Source organism: Urocampus carinirostris, chromosome 6 (genome assembly GCF_059441175.1).
Source record: "Urocampus carinirostris isolate Australia breed hairy pipefish chromosome 6, RoL_Ucar_1.0, whole genome shotgun sequence".
Lineage (NCBI taxonomy): Eukaryota > Metazoa > Chordata > Actinopteri > Syngnathiformes > Syngnathidae > Urocampus > Urocampus carinirostris.
This window is the reverse complement of record NC_142354.1, coordinates 3,209,602-3,235,244: the sequence shown is the minus strand read 5'-3', so window position 1 is coordinate 3,235,244 and position 25,643 is coordinate 3,209,602. Positions and strand designations below refer to the sequence as shown.

General features: G+C 38.5%; 1 protein-coding gene across 10 annotated transcripts in view; it reads left to right on the top strand.

The window, feature by feature from the left end:
* The window catches only part of ptprt (protein tyrosine phosphatase receptor type T), a 348,208-nt gene that overhangs the window by 162,513 nt on the left and 160,052 nt on the right, over nucleotides 1-25,643 (top strand). For all 10 annotated transcript variants that reach the window (XM_088337483.1, XM_088337481.1, XM_088337480.1 and 7 more), the window contains exon 12: nucleotides 22,836-23,037. In XM_088337483.1, the coding sequence (XP_088193609.1) occupies nucleotides 22,836-23,037 (202 nt within the window). The remainder of the gene's footprint in view (nucleotides 1-22,835; nucleotides 23,038-25,643) is intronic.

Here is a 25,643-nt window from a genome sequence, read left to right as displayed (position 1 = left end):
GTGTTTTCTCTTTTGTAGATTGACCACATTCGAGAAAAAAATTGTATGCACTTTTTATTTGCATTTTCTTTTGATTTTCAATTTGTTACCTTGCTGTTGGCCATTCCCCCCGAGGCAGATGACCAGGATAGATTGTTAAATTGTCAATTTAACCCAAGAAAAGACGTTTTTATTGTTATGATTCACTCTTTGTTTTGCCTTTTATAAAAATCATAACCTATATATTATCTTTTCAGTAAGTAAATTTGTTCAAAATAACAGTATTTTGCAAAGAAAGCAGGTAATTCACGCTCAAAGTGAATGATTTTGCCAAAAATGAAAAATACCATCCCAAAATGTTCTCAATGTGGGCGATTTTCTAATGGTGAATGGTTATTTAAATTGATTTTTGTTAATCAATTTGATAAACATTGTAAATTTTGTTATATTACAACATTTTTTTTGTGTAATATTTTTGTATCCGTCCAAATTTCGTAATTTGAATCTCAACAAACAGTTATATGGAGAGCTTATTCAGAAGACAATTTTTCATCAATTTCGGAAAAAACTAGTTTTTAACTTATTTTTTACTGAATGTCTCAATTTCCCCCCTGAGTTAAAACCTAAGTTCACTATCTATGAGTAGGAGTGAAATCAGACACATTTATAAATTTGCAAGATGAATTTATCAATCTTCCTCAAATACATTTACACTTTGTATTAACAAGACTCTATATAACTTCAAGCAGACGCATTCTTGAATGTTGTTGTCTTTCAGTCTTTTGATTTGCTTATTCCACATCACATTCACCATTTGAATGTTGCTTTTGGCCCATCAAAAATAGTTTTTCAGAAATGTGTCCATGTCAAACACAAAATGACTTTATTGACTTTTTTGTCAATTTCACTGGTAACGACTGCTGTCTGAAAAGCAGTTGGGATGTGCCCCATCTCACTCCCTTGATGTCGTTGTTGATGAGCGTAGCTGGGATGTGCTCCATCTCACTCCCTTGGCCTCGCTGTTGATAAGCGGCGCAGATAATGGATGACTGGTGTCTTTGGCTCTTTCAGCAAATGATTTTTGTCCATGATTTCTTTTTGACAGGTTGGTATGTCCTTTGAAGAGTAAATGGACTTTCAAAAAGAAAGGAAAGAGTCTTTTTGTGGAATTCACTGGCACTTAAGAGTCTCGTTAATTCCATTGTGATTACGTAGTGGGATTTTTTTAGTAAATTGGCCGGATTATTCAATGTCTTAAATTTTTCTCTAAATTTAAGTACTAGTAGACATTACCTTAGTTTAATCAATTTCTATTCATTTATTTCCCATGCAATTATTCTTAAATTAGCCCGATATGTCTCAAAATCAACTAATCCGTTACCCTCTTCAAGATTGTTCAATCTATTTCTCATTGTCTTCTAAAAATGCTCTTCCATAGACACTGTTTCCTTTTTTTAACTTAACCAAAAGTCAGTATTTGTTACACATTTGTTTATCATTTGTCAATCGTAACACTCAATCTAAAAAATTCAGTGTGTAATCAATTGTCCTCCCAATTTCCTTTGGGCTAAATTTGTCAAAATTCCAAATTCTCACACTAAACATCAGAAATCTCAAAAGATCAACAAAAAATTCTCAAAAAAATGCCAAATCGAACTTAATGTCATAACTTCTCTAATTGTATTTTCTTCTCTATGTAATCATAATCAATCTTTTGTTATTGATTCAATATAGAGCCATACATACTTGTCACTTATGAATTATCTTGTTGAGTGTATCTATTTTGTTTATTCATTATCTTTTATTTTGCGCAACAACCTTTGTTTCTACGCACTAGTCTTCGTTCTAAGCATCCTTTCGAGATCCCTTGTGATTAAAGCTAAACAAATTAACGATCTGGTCCGACTTAATACTTGTTTCTTTTTTTTTTCCTGTTTAAAAGAAAAAAATAGATTCAGTGACTGAAATAGCTTCAGCTACGTTATTAATGATTTCTAGTCTCGAATTCTTTTTTGTGTTAATTTGTCGTCATTTTCAAACTTCTTTCAAAATTTTGATTATTTGAAATGGTTCAAATGACCTATTTAGAGTAATCTATTATTGAATACGAGAACAACTAAGGAAATAATCTTTTTACATATTACGCCTCTTTTGAATTTGTCCATTTACGAACGAGAAGATGAACACTAAAATTATGGACGTTTTTCCAGTCATCTTCATTGCTTTTTTCGTCCCTGCTTTATCAGGAGCAAAACTACATGTCTTAAAGTTATTACCCTTTTGCTATTTGCATATTCAACAAGAAATGATTAGTTCTGTTACTCAAATATTCTTTCTTTTTAAACTATTCTGTATAGTTATCTTGTATTATACACTCATTGTTTTCATTTCCCCACGTCATTTATGCTGGGGACGCAACTTTTTTCCCTTTAAATTGTCATTATCATTTAGTTACTCTTTAACAAAGATTTAACACATTACAAGCCTAATCGTTAATTTGGTTTTGTTATACGAGTTTTATTTTCCTGCACGCCGATCTTAGCTAACGAGATCTCATCGCTTCGAGATTACGTCATTGTTGTTGGTAATTCTTGTCGAGTGAAGGTCAGTCTTTTTATTAGACAAACGGCTTTTTTCCTTGTTCAATTCATCAAAGAGAGCTTGCTTTTACGGCTCATTTGCTTTGATGATTGATATCACGAATTATGTTGTACTAAGATGTTAAAGAGAGAAGTACAGAAAGTAGAAAAATGGAAAAAAGACAAGCCTGTTATTTGCAATTACCATCAACAAATGCAGAAAATAAATTAATAATTTGATGATCAAAACTGAATGAATACGCAGATATCTTTGTATCACTTAATTTCAGGGGTTATTAGATCTCTCCCAAGATCTATAAATCTTTTAGCAAGCTAGTACAGGGAATTCAAAATCCCTATCATATTATCATTATTGATAGTTCAGTATTAAAATTGTTTCATATATATATATATATTATATATGTGTGTGCAGCACGGTGGCGCATTGGCCAGCACGTGTGCGGCATTATTAAGGACCTGGGAACAGGTGTGTGTGTTCCAAGCCAGCCACTGGGCTCCTGTGCGGAGCTTGCATGCTCATTGTTTCCGTCCGGCTATCCGGATTACTTACCTCATTCAAAAACATGCATTTCAGGTGGACTGGCTGGTCCAAATTGTCCCTACGTGTGAATGAGCTAGTGAATTGTGTATCTTTGTGTGCCCTGCAATTGGCTTGCAACCAGTTCAGGGTGTCCTCCAATCGCTGCTCGATGATCGCTGTGATGGACTCCAACAAGATGAGATCTACTTGTCATAGTTATGGTTCATACCGGCCGAATATGAACACAAAACTTTTCTGGTTCTCACCTGTAACACCTTTATTGATGACATATTCCTTTAATATCATAAAAATTGTTTTTTCACTTACCATTGTTCATCACATGTAATATCTTCATCATGTTATTTGTGCTACCTTTCGCTGATCCCATTTTCTCCCATTTTCTCCTCAGCGGGTTGTTGAGTCCAAATGAGACAAGAACCAAAATTCTAGAACTCAAAACATTGTTAGTGCAACACTTTTGCTGTAAAATCATACTTTACCTTAGGTCCTTTGTAGTGTTTTCATGATGGTTCCAACTATTTTTCTATAGTCTATAATATTTTCCATTATGGCAACGAAATAGTGTAGTGTTCGATAGTATATCTATGTTCATTTGCCTTCAAATAGATTTTCATCCCTTAAATAATTTCCGTTAATTTGTATAGCTTATCTATAGAAATACTGTCACATGTTTTGCACAATGCTGACAACTTTTTTACTGTGATGTCTATTCACCAAATGCATATTACACAAACCTCAATTGTATGTAACATCTTACATGCAATTATTTTTGTGTAAATATTGTATCAATTATAACTATAACCTTACTTCTCTGTACCTTTACCTTACTCTGAAGATGGATTGTCATGCCAAATTTCATTGTCAGTCACAATATGTTAACCCATTTTGTAACTATGTCGGTAAAGGTATATTCTTATCCATTATAAATGGTTTGCATTTATATAGTGTTTTTCAAGACCATGAGGAACCCCAAAAACACTAATGTGATGTTTTTCATACCCAATTTTCAGCGAATTATTTTTTTCTTTAAATAACTTTTCCCTTTTACATTCCTTCTTTCTCTTACTTGTATTCCACTTGCTCTTTTCCTTAACGATTCACTTTCTTTTCCCTTTTTTACTTCCTTCTACCAACTCTTATTTACTTGCAATAACCTTTCTTCTTTTTTCGCTCTGATCAGTCCACATCTTGTGTCTCTTCCTTTCCTCATCTTTTTCCTTTCGTGAACTAATTCAGCCTTCAATCTGATCTTCGTGCCTACTTCCTTTAAAACCTTTCTTCAAAAACTTCGAACTTTCACTGTCCATCTAACAACTTCCTATTGGTCTGACCCATTTTCTTCCTTTAACCAAAAAGAGAAAAACAAAAAAAAACAACAACCCTAGTTTCATAAAAAGTTAATTAACCAAATAGAATTTTCTTTCTATTCTTGTAATCCTTGATTTATATATATAAAAAAAATATTCAAAGTTGAGAATACACAAACCCAAATACATTAAAAAAAAAATCAAGAAACAAAAAAAATTCATCGAATAAAAATTTTTTTTTATTGTTTTGTATTAATTTGGCAAAAACTTTTATCCATTCCAATTTGCTCAATTTGATACTTCCCCCGTCTTTACAGTCCTTAATTTTCTAATTTAGAACTGAAAACCGGAATATTCTATCTTTATTTTTGTTATTGTATCTTTAGTAAGTGTTATTCTGGCATTAACTTCATTTAACGCATCTAAAATAACTCAAACATAAGTTTTCTAAACTTAGCACACCTAAATTTATCGTTTTCCAATTGAAAAAACAAAAAAATTTGGACCGAAAAAAAAAATATTTTTTGGAACCCCTTAGGCCCGCAGGCGTTATGTTGTACACCGTTAGCGTCAAACGCCGATTTCCCAAAAAACGAACGTTTTCGATTCCTAACGCAATGTGCTCTCGGTTCCACCCAAAAACAACATTTTTTAACCGGTCTTACTCTTAAAAAAAAACGTTTCTCTCGTTGCAATGTGCACTTCGCTTCCTTTTTTTTTTCCTTTTAAAAATGCGCGCACTCTCTCGTTTGCGGCAATTTTCTTCGTATTTTTCTATTTTTTTTTTCTTTTCAGTTACGTGGGCCGATTAAAAGCTCTCAAACAAACATATAAGACAAGAAGAATAAGAATATAGGAAAGAATACAAACATTTACACATTGAACAAACATAAAACATTTGACAAGACAGAGTGGGCCCACAAAAAATTAGTTTAATTTTAGACCGTGTACACTTTTTTATGAAGCCATGCAGTTTACTTAAACCTTATTTTATTTTATATAACCACAGAGGGACCCGTCCTTTTTTTGAAAAAGGACAATGGGAAAAGTGGGGGGTCGTCTCTGTACCCCTCCCCCTTACTTTTCTTTCCCATTCTACCGTCCCCACGCTGGGGTTAGTGTCGACATTTCCGTCCCGAGGCAATCAATCCATTCCGTCTCAAACAAAAAGTTTGAGTATTTAAAATACTTCGTATTTTATTCTGATTCCTTTTGGGTATTTACTTAGCTAAGGTTTTGTAATGGCTTCTCAAGCCCACATATGGCGCCCGTCCAACATTATTGTCTCTCTCTGTGGCCAATTCAACTTTATCTTTTTATAAAAATGGCTTCGTTCTTAGAATTATTCCAAATTTTTATATTACAAATGCATCTCTTACCGATCACTTCATCCTGGTTCGTTGACGGTGACGCGGACTTTGAAGGGTTTCCTTTGTTCTAGACCACGCGGTAGAATTGATTGGTTTTTTTTTTTTCGTTTTCAACTTCAAAATACTACGTACTGTCCCGGTTTCGACAACAAAAATGTTAGGGTTAATATTTTCGTAATAGGTTAAACTGGAGTGATCAGTAAGAGAGGCAAATGTAGTTTTAGAATTTATTCACTGCAGTGGGCAGACGGATTCAAAAAGTCTCACCGTCTCACAAGTTTCCCGCGTTGCAACCCGGTTTTGTTCAAGCGTGCGCATGCGCAGAAAGTATCAATGACGTCACACATACGTCTACGGTTCAAAGTTCGCACATGCGCAGTAATAACCAACGACGTCATATATCTTTCGGTTCAAAAATGGTACAAAACAGCAGAAAGCGAATTGTAATACAGGTCAAACTCATCAGGATTATTTGTAACATAGTAGACAGAGAAATACACAATTAACTAAATATGATTAGCTTTGACACACGTTTTACAGTGAGGATAAAGAAAACAAAGAAGATAAAAAAACAAAGAAGATGTTTGTACTGTCCTTGTTGCAGGCTTGTTTTCCTCCGGAGGGGGGTGTATGAGGGGGTGAGGGACAGACAGAGGGACAGAGTAGATGTTTGATCTTACTGTACACACGGTCCAGTGTTTTTCCCCTGGTTGCTAAGTCAGTATTGAATGAATTTGGGAAGTACAGTCCTTAAGCTGCCTGATTAAAGTCGCTGGCGACGATAAAAGCTCCGTCGGGGTGTGCAAGCTGCTGTTTATTGATAGCAGCGGGCAGGAGATTAAGCGCTATGCTAATTAACCTGACATGCATGTTTTTGGAATGTGGGAGGAAACCAGAGTGCACGGAGGTAATCCACGCAAGCACAGGGAGAGCATGCTAACTCCGCACAGGTGAGCTGATAGCTGGATTTGAACCCTTGACCTCAGAACTGTGCCGTGAATGTGATGACCACTCACCTGCCGTGCTGCCCTAGTTTCTGTTCGTCGACCATGAAAAGAGTAAAAGTAAGAAGGGGCATGTTTCAAATATAGTTCAAACACTAACCCAAAACCCCCAAAAGATGAAACAAGAAGAATATAATCAAGCGCATCTAAAAAACTTACTTGTTACTTTGTGCTTATGCAACAACTGAAAAAGTAAAATAAGGAGGTAAAATAATGTGCTTTTTATTTTCATTTAAAAACAATATTTCTTTCCAAAGTCAGGCCGTTTCTTTTTTGCAAATAATTTCCCCTGCTTTAAAAAAATATAAACTAAACTCTTTCTTAAGGTACAGATGAAGCAGGGCTGCATAAATCTGTGATAGCAAATTTGTAAAGAATTGTGTATGTATATTTTGGTATTTTCCAGTACTGAAGGAGACTATCAACTCTGCCACTTTTATTTTGAACCACACTCAAAGATAGCGAATCTTTTCCTTAATCATTCACGTGGTAGACCAGCTTCGCGGGGCTTAAAGTTTCACAATATACATCACCAACACACACCTCGAACGGCGGTTCATTAACCACTCATCTAAAATACTCACACGCTTCAGGGATTCAAACCAGGGAGCATATCACTAGTGTTCATGATTGTTGTAAAAATACATGAATTTCTTTGGTGTGCTTGGATAAACTTGTCTTTTTTCATCTTATGAGAGATTGGGTCAGTGTTTGGACTTTACTCGAAGTAGGCATTTTCTCACCATTTTCACCAAAAACCATGTGGGACCAAGCATGACGTCACTATCAAGCTTTCCCCCTATCCTCCTAATGTGTTCTGCCCCAAACAGCTATGATCAAAGTAGGATAAAAGCAGTTCAGAAAAGAAAAGCTGCGGTAAAAGAAATGCGCTTCCTTTATTTCATGCACTTGCCTATAATGTTGGATTGTTATTGATTGACTAAATTCAGTAGGTCTTAAGAGTCCTTGAGACCTTGACTTCATTTAGTGTGTTACTCCGCCTGCTTTGGCCTACAGGGGCAACTGTGTGCTATCGTTTACACCTGTGTCGACTTTTTACAATTCCTCCATCTGGGCTCGACTCGCATATTCATCACAGAAGCAGGCTTGGCTCAGCACACGTCCCTGTGGAACATCTCAGGCGGTGTACGGTTCAAGTTTCTGCACTGCTGCACTTCTGAGCATGGCAAGGTTGCAGGAAGAAGAAAAAGAAAGCGGTATGCGGACAGGAATCAGCCAATTCCACCGCAGCTACTTGAGTGGCCTCAGTTCTTTAGCAGGTCTATTCATGACAGACGTGCCTAGATAAAATGGAATCCTGGGTATAAAAAGTGTCATCAGAGCATCCTTCCAAAAATAACCTGTGATGGCCGAAATTCGTAAAGTCGAAAGAGAATTTTGGATGAAGAAACATAAGCTGAATAGAGCAGTTTTGTTGAGGACTTTTATTAGAATGGAACAACATAAGAATCAGAATAATGCGGGCTTGTCGACACGACGAAGTCTTACCCAAACACGCATCTAGAAATTGGCTGACAATTGTTTTCATAGGAAGGGGACAAGAGAGAATGAAAATAAAGAAAAAGAGACAGAAAGAATGACAAAGAGAGGAAAAAAGAGAAAAGAAAGAAAAAATAGAGAGAGAGAGAGAGAGAGAAAGAGAAAGAAAGAAAGGAAGAAGGAAAAAGAGAGAAAAAAGACAAAAACTAAAAGAGGGAGAGAACATTAGCGAGCTGAAGGTAAAAGAAAGAGTGAGAAATAAAGATAACTAAGGAAAAAGAGAGATAAGGCAAAAAAGTCCTGAGAAAGAAAAACAAGAGAATAGAGAGATAAGAAAGAAAGGAAGAAATAAGACAAACATAAGAAAGAAAGCGAGAAGGAGGATAATATACAGAGAACAAGACGGGGAAAGATAGAGAGTAAAAAAAGAAAAAAAAGAGGAAGAATGAGAAAAGGGAAGGAAGGAAGAAAAAGAGAGCAAGAGAGAGAAAAAAGGAAGAAAGAAAAAGAGAAAGACAGACAGACAGACAGACAGGAAGGAAGAAAGGAAGGAAGAAAAGAAGGAATGATGAAAGAAAGAAAGAAAGAAGGAAAGAAAGAAAGAGAGAAAGAAAGAAAGAAAGAAAGAAAGACAAAGAAACCACAACCTTGTGCATACAATCCAATTTTGGCTGTGTACAACGCCGATGTGTTAAGTCTCTCGTTCCACTACATTACACTTGTATCCAGGCATTCGGTTTAACCAAAAGGTACCAAACATGTGCTTTAGCATGTATAATTCACAGACAATTACAAAAAGGAGGATTGTGCTTAATTAGACTAGGAAAGAAGAGCATAGTGCACTCAAGCGCTTGCTTAACACGCTTGAAGGAGGATTTCCAACGGCCCTCTAATACCAACAAACCCCTGGAGACTGTGTCCAAGTGTCCTTGAGCGAGACACTTTTACGGCCCCGATGAAGTCTTTCCCAGCGGCGTGGGAGAGCGTGTATGTGTGGAAGCGCCATTGTAAGCGTGAATGAGGCAGAGGCGTCTGCTCTTTAAGTACCATTAAGGGAGCAACCGAGCTCTATGGATGCATCCATCTCCATTTCACTACACACAATTATCCACCGAGCGCTCATTCTTCACAAGCGCCACAACTCGTCTCCCTGCCTGCCTGCTCCGACATTTCCAAAACCACCCCGGTTGATCGCACCTCGCCATTACAATGAAACATTATAAGAAATAAACAGAATATTCTGGGCTGCTCAACAGGACAAATTCTTACCCAAATAGCATCTAGAAAATGGTTGACCATTATTTTATTATTAGGTAAGGGTCTTGGTTTCACAAGAGAGGAAAAAATAGAAAGAGAGAAATACAGAAACAGAGAAAAATAAAATGAGATGATGGGAAAAGATAGAGAAAGAGAAAGATATAAAGACGGCTCAGGTGTATTGATTGTGTTTTGAGCCGACCCCGGCCACCGCCGTGTGCCCGGTTCTTTGGGTCAAACGCATTGAACACCGCCACCAACCGCGGTCTACTCTTGGAGCTGGCTACGCCGACTGCGTAAGATTGGTAAGGGGGGGCGAGAAGAGCCCTGCCCAGCTTGACACTTGAAGCCTGTCTGTTGTGACATAATATAGGTTAAACAGAACTGTATAGACAGAGTCCAAAAACAATGAAGGGTGGATAATAAAAATAAAGTCAGCGAGACTGTCACGGTTTCCATGGCGCTCAATTGAATGTACCTCTGTGTCACGGTTGCCATGGTGTCCAATTGGCCCTGCCCGTGTGTGTCACAGTTGCCATGGTGCCCAATTGGCCCCGCCCGTGTGACGCAGCTGCGGCTCGTTGAGAGATTGACTTTCTGTTTATATATAGCTCAGTGCTCTCTTGCCTCAGTGTCAGCCCGTCAACGAACTTCTGCCCCACAAGACGTGGGTTCCGTCCTGTTTTCGCGTCAACGAACTTCTGCCCCAAAAGACATTGGTTCCGTCCTGTTTTCCTGTCAACGAACTTCTGCCCCACAAGACGTAGGTTCTGTCCTGTTTTCCTGTGAGATCTGCAGTCCGGTATTGTTCGCCTTTATATTTGTACTGTTTAATTTCGGGTTCCAGTTTTGTTTCCCATCTATTCTTGTCCTGTTGGTTAGTTTCTCCAGTTTTGATTTCCGTCTAGTTTCTCCTGTTTATTTTCGTTACCCTGATCCGTTATCCATCTCGTCAGTCTTTGGCGTCCTTTCCTTCCATGCCAGACCGGCCTCCTAACATGCATTACTCCCCATTTCTCATAAAATAAAAAGCTTTCTGTGAGAACGTAACGCAATTGGGTCCTGTATCTGTTCTGGTTCTGACAGAGACATTGACATTTCATCTCGACCTGCGAATATCATTCCGTTTTTGGTTGGCATCACCTTTAACCAGTTGAGTTTTTGACCAGATCTCTCCCTTTTGGGAAAAAATTTTTTTCGTACAAAGTTAACCAATGTCATGAGCTTTCCCAGAACGCAAATGGGCTGTCTCAGCTGATCCCATCGGCGGATGAAAGATTAACATTTCATTTTCCTGCTGGCATTTGATAAGCATTGCTCGGCACCTTGGTGCCCTTGCTCCACTCTCATGTGTTTACCTTTTAGACACACTGCAACTTTAGCACCCCCACACTTCGGGGCTTGTCGCGTGGCTGTCAGGGGCTTTCTCTGGATAGTGCAGAAACACAATGCAGAGGCACAGATTAGTACTATCAAACAGATGTAAATTATTAGAGCAGTTTTCATCACACCGAAAGGTAGGCAGCGAGGCAATAGTGTGAGGCAAAACGTGTTACCAAATACACCGGTGCAAGTTGAAAGGAGATCCATAAGCAGCGAAGTCGACAGTCCAAAACTTGGTCAAGTTGTTAATGGGTCGTTTTCTCAGAGGGCAGTGCAATTCACAGCACTTGGGTCCAAAATGAAGTTGGCAGTCCAAAACATTAGGTGGTTCATATGCTGTTATCTCAGAGAGCAGAGCAATCCACAGCACTGGGGGTCAAAATGGAGAACACGGCCTGCAGATTTCTTCTTGGCTCTTGAAGTCACAAGTATGGTGACTCCAGTGAGTCCAAGCAGGGAAGTCAACAGTCCAAAGGTTTATCAGGCTGTTCATAGTCCTGGGGGTCAGGCAGGGGTTTGGTACACTTAGTAGACATGGCTGCTTTGAATGTGACGAGAAAGGCAACAAACTAGCAAGGAACCAAGGGGACAGAGTACAGATGAAGGAAAGGAGACGTGATAGGAGGACAAATCAAGTCAAGTGCAACGGCTGTGAGGAGGAAAAAAAATAAGCAAGTGACCAAATAAGGTAAGGTCAAGCAAGAGAGGAGAGAGAGCCTACAGAAAAAGAAAACTTAAGAGTGCAGAATCGGGGCAGTAGCATACAAAGATGCTGCCCCAAATTGCCAAAGTAAGTACATATCATACGGTACATAGAGGTGTGGCAAGTCTATTTAGCATAATTTCAACTTGATTTAGTTGTGTTAACAAATTCGGGGCATCTAACATGAACAAAGCGACTGTGTTTATTACAAAATCTCAAAGTCACTTTTAACATTGCCTACAAACAAGCATTTTCTTTGTTTGTTTTGTATCTTTTCTGGCGGCTTCGCACAACTGCAGTACGGAGGAGGAGGTGTTTCACCACCAATGTAGCTGCGAAGCGTGGGCGTGAGCGCCTAAGAGACGCTGCCCAGCAAACCCACAGAGGCGTTCTTCCTGCCAGCTTGGCTCCACACCTTTAATTTGCTAACAAGACCTTTAAAAAGAGTCTTTGTTTGCGATGTTTTTAACATAATAGCTTTTGATGTTTGGTTTCAAGCTTTTGATGCAGTGTAAGTTTGAACCATAAAGCTTTTCTTGTTCCTTCAAAACAAAATGCAAAAGCCCTTAAATAATTTGTATTTCTTTCTTTAGAATTTCAAAAATATCTCTGTTCTATATTGCAACGAGAATGGCTGTGCAGCATTAGAGCATCACCCGCATTGGGACATGAAACCATTTCCCCTTTTTAGCAGTGTTATTCACCTCTAGAGTGGCTTACCCGGTTGCTTGTAAAGGCTTGCGATCCTGGCCTCAGAGAGTAGAATATCTTTGTGTAAAAGTTGCTGAGGCAACAAAACCAAAAAATGCCAAGTCTGTTTTTTTGGGCCAGTTTTCACAGCCAGGGTAACCTAACTGACTGCCTGTAAAATATGGTGTATATATTCAATGGTCCTCTGGTCTTGGAGGGGGGAATGTCATTCTGGGAAAAAATATCCTAAGTCAGCCAAACCAAAAATGCCGAGTTGACTTGTTTTCGGCAAAAAAAATTCATATAAGTCAACCCTTCTTACCGTCTGAGAGACACTGTGTTGACATTACATGTTGTTGTGGTCTGGAAGATGGGAATGTTTTTCAGAAAAGTCAGCAAAACCAAATGTGCTGAGTTAGGGTACTCTTTGCTAATTCACCTCGAGAGTAACCTACCTGATTGCTTGTGAAAGATTGTGATCCTGGCCAAACTTGTTGTGGCCTGGGAGAGTACAATGTATTTGCGGAAAGGCTTCTGAGTCAGCAAAATCAAAAGTAATGAGTCTGCTTCATTAGGAATTTTTCACACATCAGGTAACCCACTTGACTAAATCTTGTTCAACTGGGAGAGTGGAATGTCTTTCGGGGTCAGCTTTTTGGCATTTTTCACATTAAGGATAACCTACCTGACTGCCTGTGAAAGACGGTGTTGATATTCAATGCCGCTCTGGCCTGCGAGAGTGAAGGGTCTTCCTGGGAAAAATGCTGAGACAGCTTTTTGGTTGACCTACCTGTTTGTCATATCTCAACTCTTTCCCCCTTTTCTTGGGGGGACAGACACACACATATACAAACGGACCGCTTTGCTCAAGAGTGATAAACATATGCTTTTGGCATGGCAATTTTATAACAAGTAAAATAGATGAAAATGAGCTGCCAGTCACATGACAGATAATCGGCATTTGAGTGACTTTGGTTTATTAACCCCTTAATATTCTGACAGCCCGCCAGTGGCTTGCTGGACTTTTGATTAGGGAACATGTATCTGCCCTCCCCTTTCGATTGACACCTTTCCTGGCCAATAACTCACAGTCCACAGCCCGCATCAGCCTATACCAGCCTGTTTATAAAATGGATACCACCTTCACTAGGTCAGAATATCTTTAGCCAGTAGTAACGAAATCGAATAAGGGTTGACACATTGGTCAGTCAATGAAACTTACAACATAATTTCATGCCATTTTCTAGTGGTGTGTTTAAATCATAGCCGAAAATAACGCACGCTAGGTAATTCGTGATTGATTTTCTAATCTCATCTCATTAGCTGTACCGCTTATCCTCATTAGGGTCGCGGGGGGGCTGGAGCCCATCCCAGCCATTTCCGAGCAGTGGGCAGGGGACACCCTCAACTGGTTGCCAGCCAATCGCAGGGCACACGGGGACAGAACTCACTCGCTCAGTCACACCTAGGGAAAATTTGGACCGGCCAATCAACCTGAAATGCATGTTTTTGAAATGTGGGAGGAAACCGGAGTGCCCGGAGGAAACCCACGCAAGCACGGGGAGAACATACAAACTCCGCACAGGAAGTCTAGAGCTGGATTTGAACCCACGCAGGAGGTTCCCATTACATGAACTGTGCAGCACATGCGCTAACCACTGCGCCGCCGTGCTGCCCATTGAGATTTTACGCACCCTTAATCCGTGCAAGTGTAATATATAAATTTGCAAAGTTTTAAGTGTAGAAAACTGGTGGTCTCTGTTAGGTTAACCCCAACACTTGTAATAAAACCTGCATTCAAAGAAGACACAGAGACGTGAATATAACTTACTTGCAAGGAGAATGACCGGAGACTGCCCGTTACAGTCTACCAGACTCACTCTTAAACAGTCTCCGTTGTCCTTGCCTTTTTATTGTATTAGGAACACCCTAATTTACATAAGGTCTCTTCTCCTAAAGGAAGAGAGGAGTGAGAAAAAACAGTTGAGACCTGTTTTCACTCACAACAACATGTTATCGTATCAACACCTGTTTTCACTCACAACAACATGTTATCGTATCAACAATATTACTACTATTGAACTAGGCCAGAATGGCACACTAAGCAAGAATGGCACACAGTATGCAACAGTAGAATAACATATTTACAGTTTAAATCCATCAGTCTCCAAATGGCCGAAACCTAGCCTAAGTAAACAGTGTGAAATACAATGTTAAGTTTGTCAGACTGTGATCAAATTTGACAAGCTATCAGGTAAGGCTTTGATCTATTGGCTCCCCTGTTTTACAGCTAAGAGGCCCATCCTACACTCATCTGCAGGCATTTAGTTTCCCCCCAAAAAATACAGGCGAGAATAAAAACCTATTTCTGTGTGTTCCAACTCAGATTGCTCAATGTTAGTAGCAGTTTTTTTATTTTTAGTTTTTTGGGCAAAACGTCAGAGTCTTACCTTTCAAAAGAAACCAAAACCGTCCATATTCTCTACGGTTCAAGAACAGTATTCAATTTACTTTGAGTACGTCTTGGATTGGGATTTCAGACAAACTATTCAGGACCGCTAAGGGGTCATATATGTGACGGATGGCAGATTGCTTTCAGTTATTCGGTGGATACGGTACATAATCTATTACTTGGCAGATCTTTGGAACAGGAGTATGTTTGGCAACTATATAGACAAGCCTCACATGTTTCCTGGAATGATCAGACCAATAGGATGTAAACTTGTGGTTAATGGGAGCTTTCTTTGGTTAAAAAACACACAGAGGCATGGTAAAGGTCTATGTGATAACTTGGGTTTTGCTGGTTCTACTTTATCATGTTGCTATTTTCAAGCAGTTCTAAGGTGCCGCCCTATATGCGTGACAATACGGTAATCTGTAGCTAGTTACTTTTAGAGTAATGCACTACTTTTGGGTGTCAGTAATCTAGTAATAGCATTGTCAAAGGCCGGAACGCCTTGTTTGCTGTGCCGCTTTAGCCTCTGACAACGCCTCAGTCTCTTCCTTGAACCGATAATAATCCACACTACTCACTGGTGATCAGCATTTTCTACACTCTTATGACTATCCCAAGAGTCCGATTTAAATGATGAGTTTCTTTTCAATGTAACAAGATGCTTAAAGCTAGCTCTTGCTCGTTTGTTTTAGTGAACCCAATGACTAGTGTGCCCTTCCTGCTCTTTGACTGTCAGCGTACATGTGCCTATCACAGTCAGTACAGTCAGTTCCACCCAACACACACCCACACAATCTGCCCGCGTGATAGCATTTTTGTGTGCTGTCTGCTGCAGAACACAATGCACGATACGTTGACATCAATGGAAACATGACAATTCAATTCAAAATTCACAAAGCAGGAACCAGCGATAACCATAGCACCAAGTAGCGAAGGTTCTCTGTTCAGCTAAGAAAGATCAATTGCACTCTCGGAAAACAGCAAGCAGGGCCCACTCGCTGAGTTTTTCTAATTAAAACAAACACGAACTATCATAAAATGGAAAAAAAGAAGTGAAATAACGTTGCTGCTGCTACTATAGCTACATCCCACGGCTCAGCATCATAAACATTGTTCATTGCGCACACGTGTACACACACACACACACACGCTCACACTCTAAACTGAGCAATAGCTTCTTCGATGTGCTGTTGTCCGAGCACAGTCCAGCGCCTCTGTCGTCATTATGTTTAATAATGACGCACAGTATATCATGGGAAACAACGTTGGCTTTGTCAGCTTATTAAAGAGACGTCCAGCACCTTTTAATAAATGTCAATACTTCATTATTTCTCCTTGATGAACTCTGCAGGGGTGGACAACACTTTACCAGGGGTGGGATAGCTCGTGAGAAATAATGTGACTCAGAACAGAGCTTCAAACAAAAAGGCACGAGATACGAAGACGGATATGATTTTAAATTAACCTTAGAGAAAGTAAATGTTCCCTCTCTATATTTACTGCCTGTTAAATGTGTTGTATATTAACCTGTTTATGGCCATACCCCCCTGAAAAAAACTAAACTCAAAAAGCTAAGCAGGGTTGGGCCTGGTTGGTAGTGCCTGGGAGTGTTGATAGAGCTAATTTTATTTTTCTAGGTTCAGCTCCAAATGCTTTAAATGAAGTAGTTTAAGTCATAGTTAACATTTTGTATTACCCCCATGTTAGCACGGGCCACTACAATATAACTTACAATATGAAAACAGAAGACAATACTTATTGCACTAAAAGCCTCTATAACTTCAAATATATGAAAAACAGGAGGAATGAGGTTGTGCTACATTTATTCAGTTTTTAATATTGTACACCTGGAAAGGAAAATGCATAGGATGCCAATTCTATATTTTGCCCATTATTAATAACTGTTGTTGGTTGTTTTGGCCAATGATGTTGCTTTTCTTTGATTGCAACACCCTTTAGAGGGAATTTGCTTTTTGTAACCTGGGATATTGAATATAAAGAGTGGGCTGAGGGGAGGCTCTTTAGAACAGGTTGGAGTTTCTCATCTAAGGTTCTGGTCTTTCACCTTGCAAGTTCAAAGTCAATTGGTGTATTTTCTCCCATATTCAAGTGTTTCACAGTTCACAGATTTCTTACCCGCGTGGGTCCTTGGGGCACCACTGAGGATGCAACTCTGGACAGCTTTCTCGAATTCTGACGATTCCTTGCCCGAGTTTGGGTTGTTAAAAAGTTGGCACCAGTCCATTCCTTAATGTTGTCAGCCCAGTTCTTTTTCTGTCTTCCTCTCCAACCTGCTCCCTTGGACTCTGCCTTGGAGAATTACCATGGCCAGTCCTGATGATCTTGTTTCATGGCAATACAACTGTAGTTTTCTCCTAAACTCGGTTGAAGACAGTTCTTAGTGGGGTCCAATCTGTCCTATGATGGTGTTGCACAGTTTTGTTTGTCATAGACATTTTTGTAACATCACATCTCCATGGCCTGGATTTTCCTTTCCAGTGAAAGTCAATGTCTGAAAGCGTAGAGGAAGATGGAAGTTACCAGCTCTTGTACAAATCTGATATTTGATTTCACTGCAATGTACTTGTCCTGTGCAGCTGTTGTACAAGGTATTATGGACATGATTTCTGGTTTGACTCTTCTTCTGATATGACAGCTACAATGTATTTAAATTTGGGGACAGGTTTACGTTTTTTTGTGGTTCATGGTAATGTTTGTGGTCATGCCTTGAGCCTCAAGGCATGGTCAATCGCCAACCCTAAAGGCTTAAGGGTTGGCGATTGACCAGATCTAGGCAACTGACCAGATTTCTTAGTTCATGTTCTCCTCCTTCTCTTCCGCCCACATCAGCAGCAAATTGGAGCTTATTAACACTTTTTCCCCTAATGCTGAGTGTACCTTCATGGTTTTTCAGGGTCTTGGTCATGTTTCATGATCCTCTCCTGGAAGATATTGAATAAAGTGGGAGAGAGAATGCAACCTTATCTCAAATAATGACTGTGGTTTGATACCACACTCTAACGGTACCATTGATCAGTACTGGACTGTTAGCATTGGCTGTTCAATGGTCTTAACTAGTTCCAGGCTCATGTTGTTCTTTCGCTTGGTAACCAACAAGGTGGCTTGCGATAAATCGTCGAATGCATTTTTTAAATCCCCGAAAAACGGCTTGGAGATTTATCTGGTGTTGTTGATTAAGGGTGCACAGATTTTGAAATCTGTTTTGTGGTGCTCCTTCTTTCCCTGAAACTTGCCTGTTCTTCTGCTAAGATGTTTTCAGACTGGGGCTTCAGTTTGTTCAGTAGGACTTTTATTATTAGAAGGAAAGCTCATTATTTATTTACGAGAAGATATTTTTGCCATTTTGGAATTCTGCCAAGGTTAGATGACAGATAAGATAAAAGCAAAAATTTAACATAACCAACAGATGATGTTTGATGACAGCAGACTTTCGAATATGAATATGGGTGACTAACACCCAAGCACAGCTCGTGCTCGGCCACTTCTTGTTTTTGTACCAACCAAAGGTTTTGTCCTAGAGGCTTTGACTAGTTTAGCAGCGCGGGAGTTAAATGTCAAGAGAAGACAAAAGTCTGCGGTTTTTATGTAGGAAAAATGAAAGTGACGGGAGGTACGTTTCAATTCAAAGCTAAGAAGACACCTGCGAAGAACTGGCGATTGACTTTTGAAAATGTCATCTCATTATTAGTGCCATGCATAAATAGACTCTAGATTGTGCTTGAGCCACTGGCCCTCTGCCCTTTAGCAAAAAGTTTAGATTTTTAAATGAATTTCGTTTCATAATTATAGAGATGGTCTCTTATCAGCATTATCATGCTGCATTGTCGCAAGGCTCTTGGAGTGAATCAAAGATAGTATTACCATTATTCTTACTTTGATTGGGCAAGGTAAACAGAATTCATTTAGAGTAGTGCCCCTTGATTGCGGGGCTTCCCCTTCAAACATGTATCAGGCAGCAGATATGAAATGAACTGGGATGGCGAGAGATAGTATACTGGAGGTAAACACTTAATCTTTTCTTTTGGGAAAAGCGCATTTGGAGGATGAGACGGGTTTTTCTTTCGTGCAAAGATGACAGTCAGGGCGGCACGTGTGCACGGGTTGGGCAGTAGCTCTGTTACGGGGTATCAGACAAACCCAAATGCGGGACAAAAGGAGACACAAAAAATGAGATGTGATCAAACCGCAACAAGGTTTATGAGAGACTTAGGAGTGTGAGACTGGAAGTGCTGTGATGGAAAACTTGAGAGTGGGTTTTGGGGTGGATAAAATATTGAAAAGGGAGATTTGGGACTTTAAAAAAATGGTTGGTGTGGAAGATCTTGCGACGAGGAAGGAACTGAAGAAGACGGTCTCGGAGGAAAGCCATGAAATCTGGAAAAGGAGGACATTTAAAATTGTTGAAAGTCTTTGTGTTATGTTTGTCCTACAAAAACCACATTAAAATAGAAATATATTTCCCTTCTCCATATTTTTCCATTTTTAGAAAAGCGCCAGTGAGCCGCTCACTAAATGCAGCTCTTGAGCTTGATGGCTGCCGACCCCCCTGGTTCGTCAAAGGAGCCACGATTTTTACCAGGTTAAAGATCAGACATACACATTATCTGGTCAGGATAAGAGGATAATGAGTGGAAACAGATTTTAACATTTTTTGGGACATTATAAATATATTTTACGAATGCCTCAGCTGTTTTGTTAATGATGTCCTTTGGATGTACCCGACAGATATGTGTGTCTAACTTTCATAGGCAAAGCGAGAGAGTTAAGTATCCAAAAGTCAGACGACTGCATGTATTACACAGTGCCCTTTTACTGCCTTAAGGGTCTTATGTTTTGAATGTCCAGGTCATGGAAAAAAAGGTGTGAGTGCAATTAAAGTAAGAAATAGATTGAAGTTAAAATTGGATTCTTGACAGACTTTGCCCTGCCTTGAACGTTTTCGTGTGGCAGCCTTTGGACTAGCACTGCCTTTGTTACTCTTGTAAGTCTTGTATTCAGTTCATGCGCCTCACAGAATTGTTTCAGAACAGGGGACTCAAAATCATGGCTCCAGTGGCCAGTTGTGGCCCTCATAAGGCTAATTTGAGGGCTCAATAAAGAGGGGACGGTGTGTATGACTTCACCACCAGGGTTGGGTTGGGTTACTGTAACTTGATTACTTTCAATTACTTTTGGATTACTCCAATACCAAATATGCTAATAAAAGACAAAAGAACCTAAATATGAATAAAATTATGACTCACATCACGTAGTAAGCTTTCTCTCCCTGCTTTGATCTCTTTGATCCCGGCAAAACTAACATAAAATGCGACAGAAACAAAATGAAAATAAATCCAAACAAATCGCCAACATCATTTTTGTATTCAGTTACTCCCCAAGCCTGCACAAAATTTTGTAATTTTATTCATATTTAGTTTCTTTTGTCTTTTATTAGCATATTTGGTATTGGAGTAATCCAAAAGTAATTGAAAGAAATCAGGTTAAAGTAACCCTACCCAACCCTGTTTACCACTAGATGCCACTGTATCCTGTCATGACAACGCTACAAAGCACAAGTATACAATTTCCGGAGAATCAAAGTGACAATATTAAGCACCATTTTCTTCTCATTTTTTTAACCTAGCATTTTGCAAAGAAAAAAGAAAAAAGAAAATAGAAGAGAAAAAGAAAAGGTAGAAGAAAAAAGCAAGACAACGAAAGAAAGAAGGAAAAAAGGAAGGAAAGAAATATGGAAAAAAGAAAAGGACAAAAAAATTAAAAGGAGAGGGAAAAATAATGTAAAAAAAGCAAAAGAAAAGAAGAAATGAAAGAAGGGAAAAGAAAAAAAGGAAATTGAAAAAAGGAAGAAAAAAAGAAGATATCAGAAAAAAGACCGATTTTTGTTTTTTAGGGGTACTCATGGCAGCAATTCGGCGGACACTTATTTCAACTCTTGGTGAACATGATATTATGTGAAATAAATACAAATTTCTTTGAAACAATGCATTGAAAAGCCAATGTGTAAATAGTACTGGTAACTTTAGAATACCTTGTTGATGGCTGTTTTGCTGCTCGAGTTGAAAAAACAGCAAGGCATTTTTGTTTTACTTGACTGGCGATAAGAGGTCCCAGATTTTGTGCCAGTAGGACCACATTAAAGCATGCACTTTGTTGTGGCAGTTCACTTTCTGCTGATGAAGCCCGAGTACACGTGTGGAATTGTATCCACACACTTCTTCACCAGAACATGATATATCTCGACCGTTCAGGCGGTGTACTAAAATTTCTTAGACGAGTTCCCGGCCTTTGGTTGAGTGTATTTTTCTAAACGTGCCTCCGTATTAGCTTTGTATCCAAATTTCAGGCTGATGTTGTCTGTGGCGTGCTGTGCACACCTACACACATGGGTACGCCATATTATTATTTGTAGAGGGAGATGCACTCAGTTCTTTTTGACAAGCGCTCTATTAAAGGAAATCGGTTGCTTTTATGGCCATTTTCTGACGGATAGACACTTGGAAAATACTTTAAAGTCGGCGATGGAACTGTGACAGGCTCGGTTCATGCTTTTTCTACCCTTTAGGACAAACATATGGTCCGAGGGGCGGATCCGTTAAACTTTCGATACATTTCTCAGTATGTTAAAAAAGAAGTGAGTCCCTAAGTCAGGGGTCTTAAATTTGTGGCCCGGGTGGCCAATTGCGGCTTGTGGGATTATAGTTTGAGGCCCCTGCCTTTATGTGAAAGTTTGAAGCGCCAATTAGTATTATTTAGCACCTCCAGAAGTAAAACATTTATAAAAAAACAATACTGATTGAGAAAATAAGCAAAAATACATTAATCATTAAATGAACAAGGATTTTTAGAAATACTGACAGGTGGAGAAAATTGCATTTACTCGACATGAGGGCGCTGACATCTTGGTGGCCATCCTGCCTCTAAGGCCACCTCCAAAAATCTGTCTTATTCCTTTTTTTCTTATCTTTCTTTTTTTTCTTACTGGTTTATTCCTTTTTTCTATTCATTTTTTGAAATGTTGTTTCTTTTCTGTTTTTCCTTTTCATTATTCTAGCTTTCCCCCCCTTTTTCTATTTATTTGTTTCTTTCCCTTTTTCCCTTCGGTGGTTTATTTTATTTTATTTTTTTCTTCCTGTTAATTTTGCCTTTTATCTTTTCGCAAAAGGCCAGGCAAAAAAATGAGAATAGAAATATTGCGGTTTGGTCACTTTGAGTCTCCCCATAGTTTTCTTCTTAATTTAGCACAGGTTTTCAGTTGCACTACGCAAAACAGTGACATCTAGTGGTAAAATAATACATTGTCCCTGCATGTAATTTTAGCACTCCCAAAATATGGATTAATTCATTACTGATTAATCTTTATATTAATAATCTTTTAAAATGTTTTTTATTTAAAATCTTATTATATGTTGCAAATTTAACAATATTTATTTGAGAACAGTGGAATGGGAGAACCTAATATTGACCCAACCTCAACCAGACCTAAGTTCTGATGGGCCCCAACTCAATTTAGTTTTAGACCCTCTAAGTCATTTGTATCAAATGTTATGACTTTTCAACTAATTCATTGGCATAATGATTTCAGTATGAAAAGTCACCATTAGATGGTAGGAGTGGCGTTGATCAGATTTCTGTCCACACATCGAGGGATCCCACACTTCCTAGTGTTACTTCCTTTATTCAGCGATTTTAGTGCGTATGTGTCCCCATATTGTAGGTAATTAGTGAAGCAATGTAGAATAGAATAAAAAATCGTGTTAGAAAAAAAAGTGTCTCAAAACGTATGAACGTGGGGAGCTGGCTCCCCACCAATCAGGAGCCGGCTCCTGTCGTTCACTTTAAAGACTAAGCTTGTTGAGCAATTACGTTAGCAAACAACACATCATGAATGTGGGCTGCTGAAACATGATCACTGATGATCCGGTTCTTTTTTCTTATACTTAAATCTATAGCAGGGATCAATAATTGGGATTCCTGTTGGTTTTCAGTATGTTTGACTGGTGTGTATGTGTGTGTTTTTACTTAAAGATTACCTACAAAGGTCTAAGCTCTTTGGACCCCACTACTGACTTGACCACTCAGTGGGGGAAGGTGATCAAGCCCACAAATGAGACTCACCACATGTTTGTGGCCCTCCACCCGGGAACCACCTACTTCTTCACCATCAAAGCTTTCACAGGAAAGGGGGCCGGCCCGCCCGTCAACACTCACATTACCACCAAGATTGCAGGTAAGAGTTATGCTGCCATCTAAGAAATGTTGCACCTTAAATTAGCATGAGCTAATTTGCGGGATATGTCTATTGTAGACCAGTTTTACGCAACTTAAGTGTCAAAGGTAAGGACATACAGATATGGGTTTTTAAGGGGGGATATTTGTATTTTAATGAGGCAAACAACCAATATTTGGATCTGATGTTACTGTAAAAACTTAACAATTGGCCTAAGAAATTATTAAAGCTGCAAAAAGAAACAAATAATTTTGCTTATAAATTCAAATACAACTTTAAAAGCTCTCTGAAATATTTTACAGTAAGAAATTAGGATTCCAGCACCAAAAACTAACAATGCGGGAAATAAAATTGGGCTAAGCAGCAACTCGTATAAAGGTACGTAAAAACTTAAATAGCTCCCAGATAATAACTTAAATTGCCGGAATGATGAATTAATGTTATAGTAACAGCTAATTACTTCCACTTTAGCCTGCTTTTTAGGCTCTCTCTCTTAATCACAAACAGACATGCTATATTGATAAACTAATGCTATGATAAGAGCTAATATATCAGTCTCTCCCTAAATAGGCTTGCCTAAAACGAGTTAACAATTTTTTTTACGTTATCTCTTAATCACACACGCACACTTTTCTGCCACATCCTTATTATTGTATCAATGTTATCAGCGGTCTTAATATACAGGCATGTTGGGACTCACGAGTTAGAAGGACTGCCCCTATTGAGTCTGATCTAAGTATTGCTGCTTTTTCATTTAACTTAAAGTGATATAACATGTGCAATTCAATCATGATAACTTTGATTACTTTTTCCACCATTACACTGCCGTTATCGTTACTGACTGTCAAAAATGCTGCGTTACTTTCGCTGCGGAACGCCAACGGTGGCGAGACCTCCCCAAACCGAATGCTGATTTCAGCGGCAATGTTTTCCTCTCTCCTCCTAGTTGTTTATGTCACGTCTTTTCGGATCATGTCACCATTCAAAATAGCGGCTGCTATAAAGTTAGATAGCGATTACGAATTTGGCATTCCCCGGACTTGTGTTGTTCGCGGGAAAAACGTCTCTATGAATCGATTTATTGTTTCTTTTTTTAGCTCTTTTTCCATTTGTTATAGTATTTTTCATTTTTCTCTTTTTTCCTTTCTTTTTTTCCTTTCGTTTCCCCCATGTTTAAGTTATTCTGTGCATAATGTTATACAATAATTAGTAGTGATGTGGGGATTCAAACAACAACAACAAACTGAAGAGATGTTTGGGACCCAAATTAGCCTAGCCAAAAAAAAAAACAGTTTGCTCAAAATAGTCAGAATTCCCTTCTCGTCAAGTAAACTCCAGATCCAAAAAGTCACCGCAATATTTCATATTTGCACAGATAGTTTCAGATTATTTGACATAAAACAATTTCTTTTTAATTACCTCCTAAATTATGTGCACCAGAAACAATTGATTTACGGTTAGGATTAGGATTAATTGTAAATTTTTAACAAAGTTAATTTGGGGCTGCCCTCACCTTGCAATGCCATGAGACTCTTTTGTTACCGCTATATAAGAACAATCCGGAAAACTTTTCAGACCAGAGAAGCAGATGAAGGGGAACCCAGTGTTGCACTGGAAGATTGACACAATGGGAAGGTCTGCTTTATTTTGCATGAAGTCACTGCAACATTTTTATGGTTTGTTCTGATGACCTTTTAACGCTGTAGACATTTGATTTATTTCAAGCTGCGACATATAGGTTAAGGCAGGGTTGGGAAAACTACAGCCCGCGTGGCACATGTGGCCCGTCAGCCTTTTTTACCCGGCATACCAAACGATACTGGTGATATTATAATGACAGTCTATATACTTATTAATTAAGTACTGGGGATGAAAATGTGATTTTTTTCCGTGCCATCTGTCTACAACAAAAAAATTACCACAGAAATACCTCAAACATTACAACAAAACTAAACATCAAATTTGGTGCTACAGAAATAGTACTATAGAAGTACTAAAGTACAAAATACTTCTACAGAAATAATTAAAAAATACCACTAGAGTAATAGAAATACACTACTGCAGAAAAAAACCTACAGTAATACTCCAAATATACTACAGTAATTCTACAAAAATCAAACCACAGCAATACTGCATAAATACTAAAAGCAATACAACTACATTAATACGACAAAAAGATTGTATAAAAAGTACAACTATCAATGCAAAAATACTAAAGAAATACTACGTAAATCAGACCACAGAAATGTATAGCTGTATCTAAGTGTATAACTACTAAAAAAATACAACTGCAGTAATACTACAAAAATGCTAAAGAAATACTACTGTGGAAATAATTTAAAAGACATAAATACTAGGCAAATACCACTACAGTAATACTATAATACAAAAATACTACTACAGAAATATTATGACAGAAATACTACAAAAGTACAACTACAGTAATACGAAAAATACGACAGATATATTACAATAACTAGTATGGAAATAATAAAGAACTAAAACAAAAACACTTCTATGAAAATACTAGAAAAATACTGTTACAGAAATACTACATAAAGGTGGCTTATAGAAGGAAAAATGAAGAGATTGAAAGGAAAAAAGCA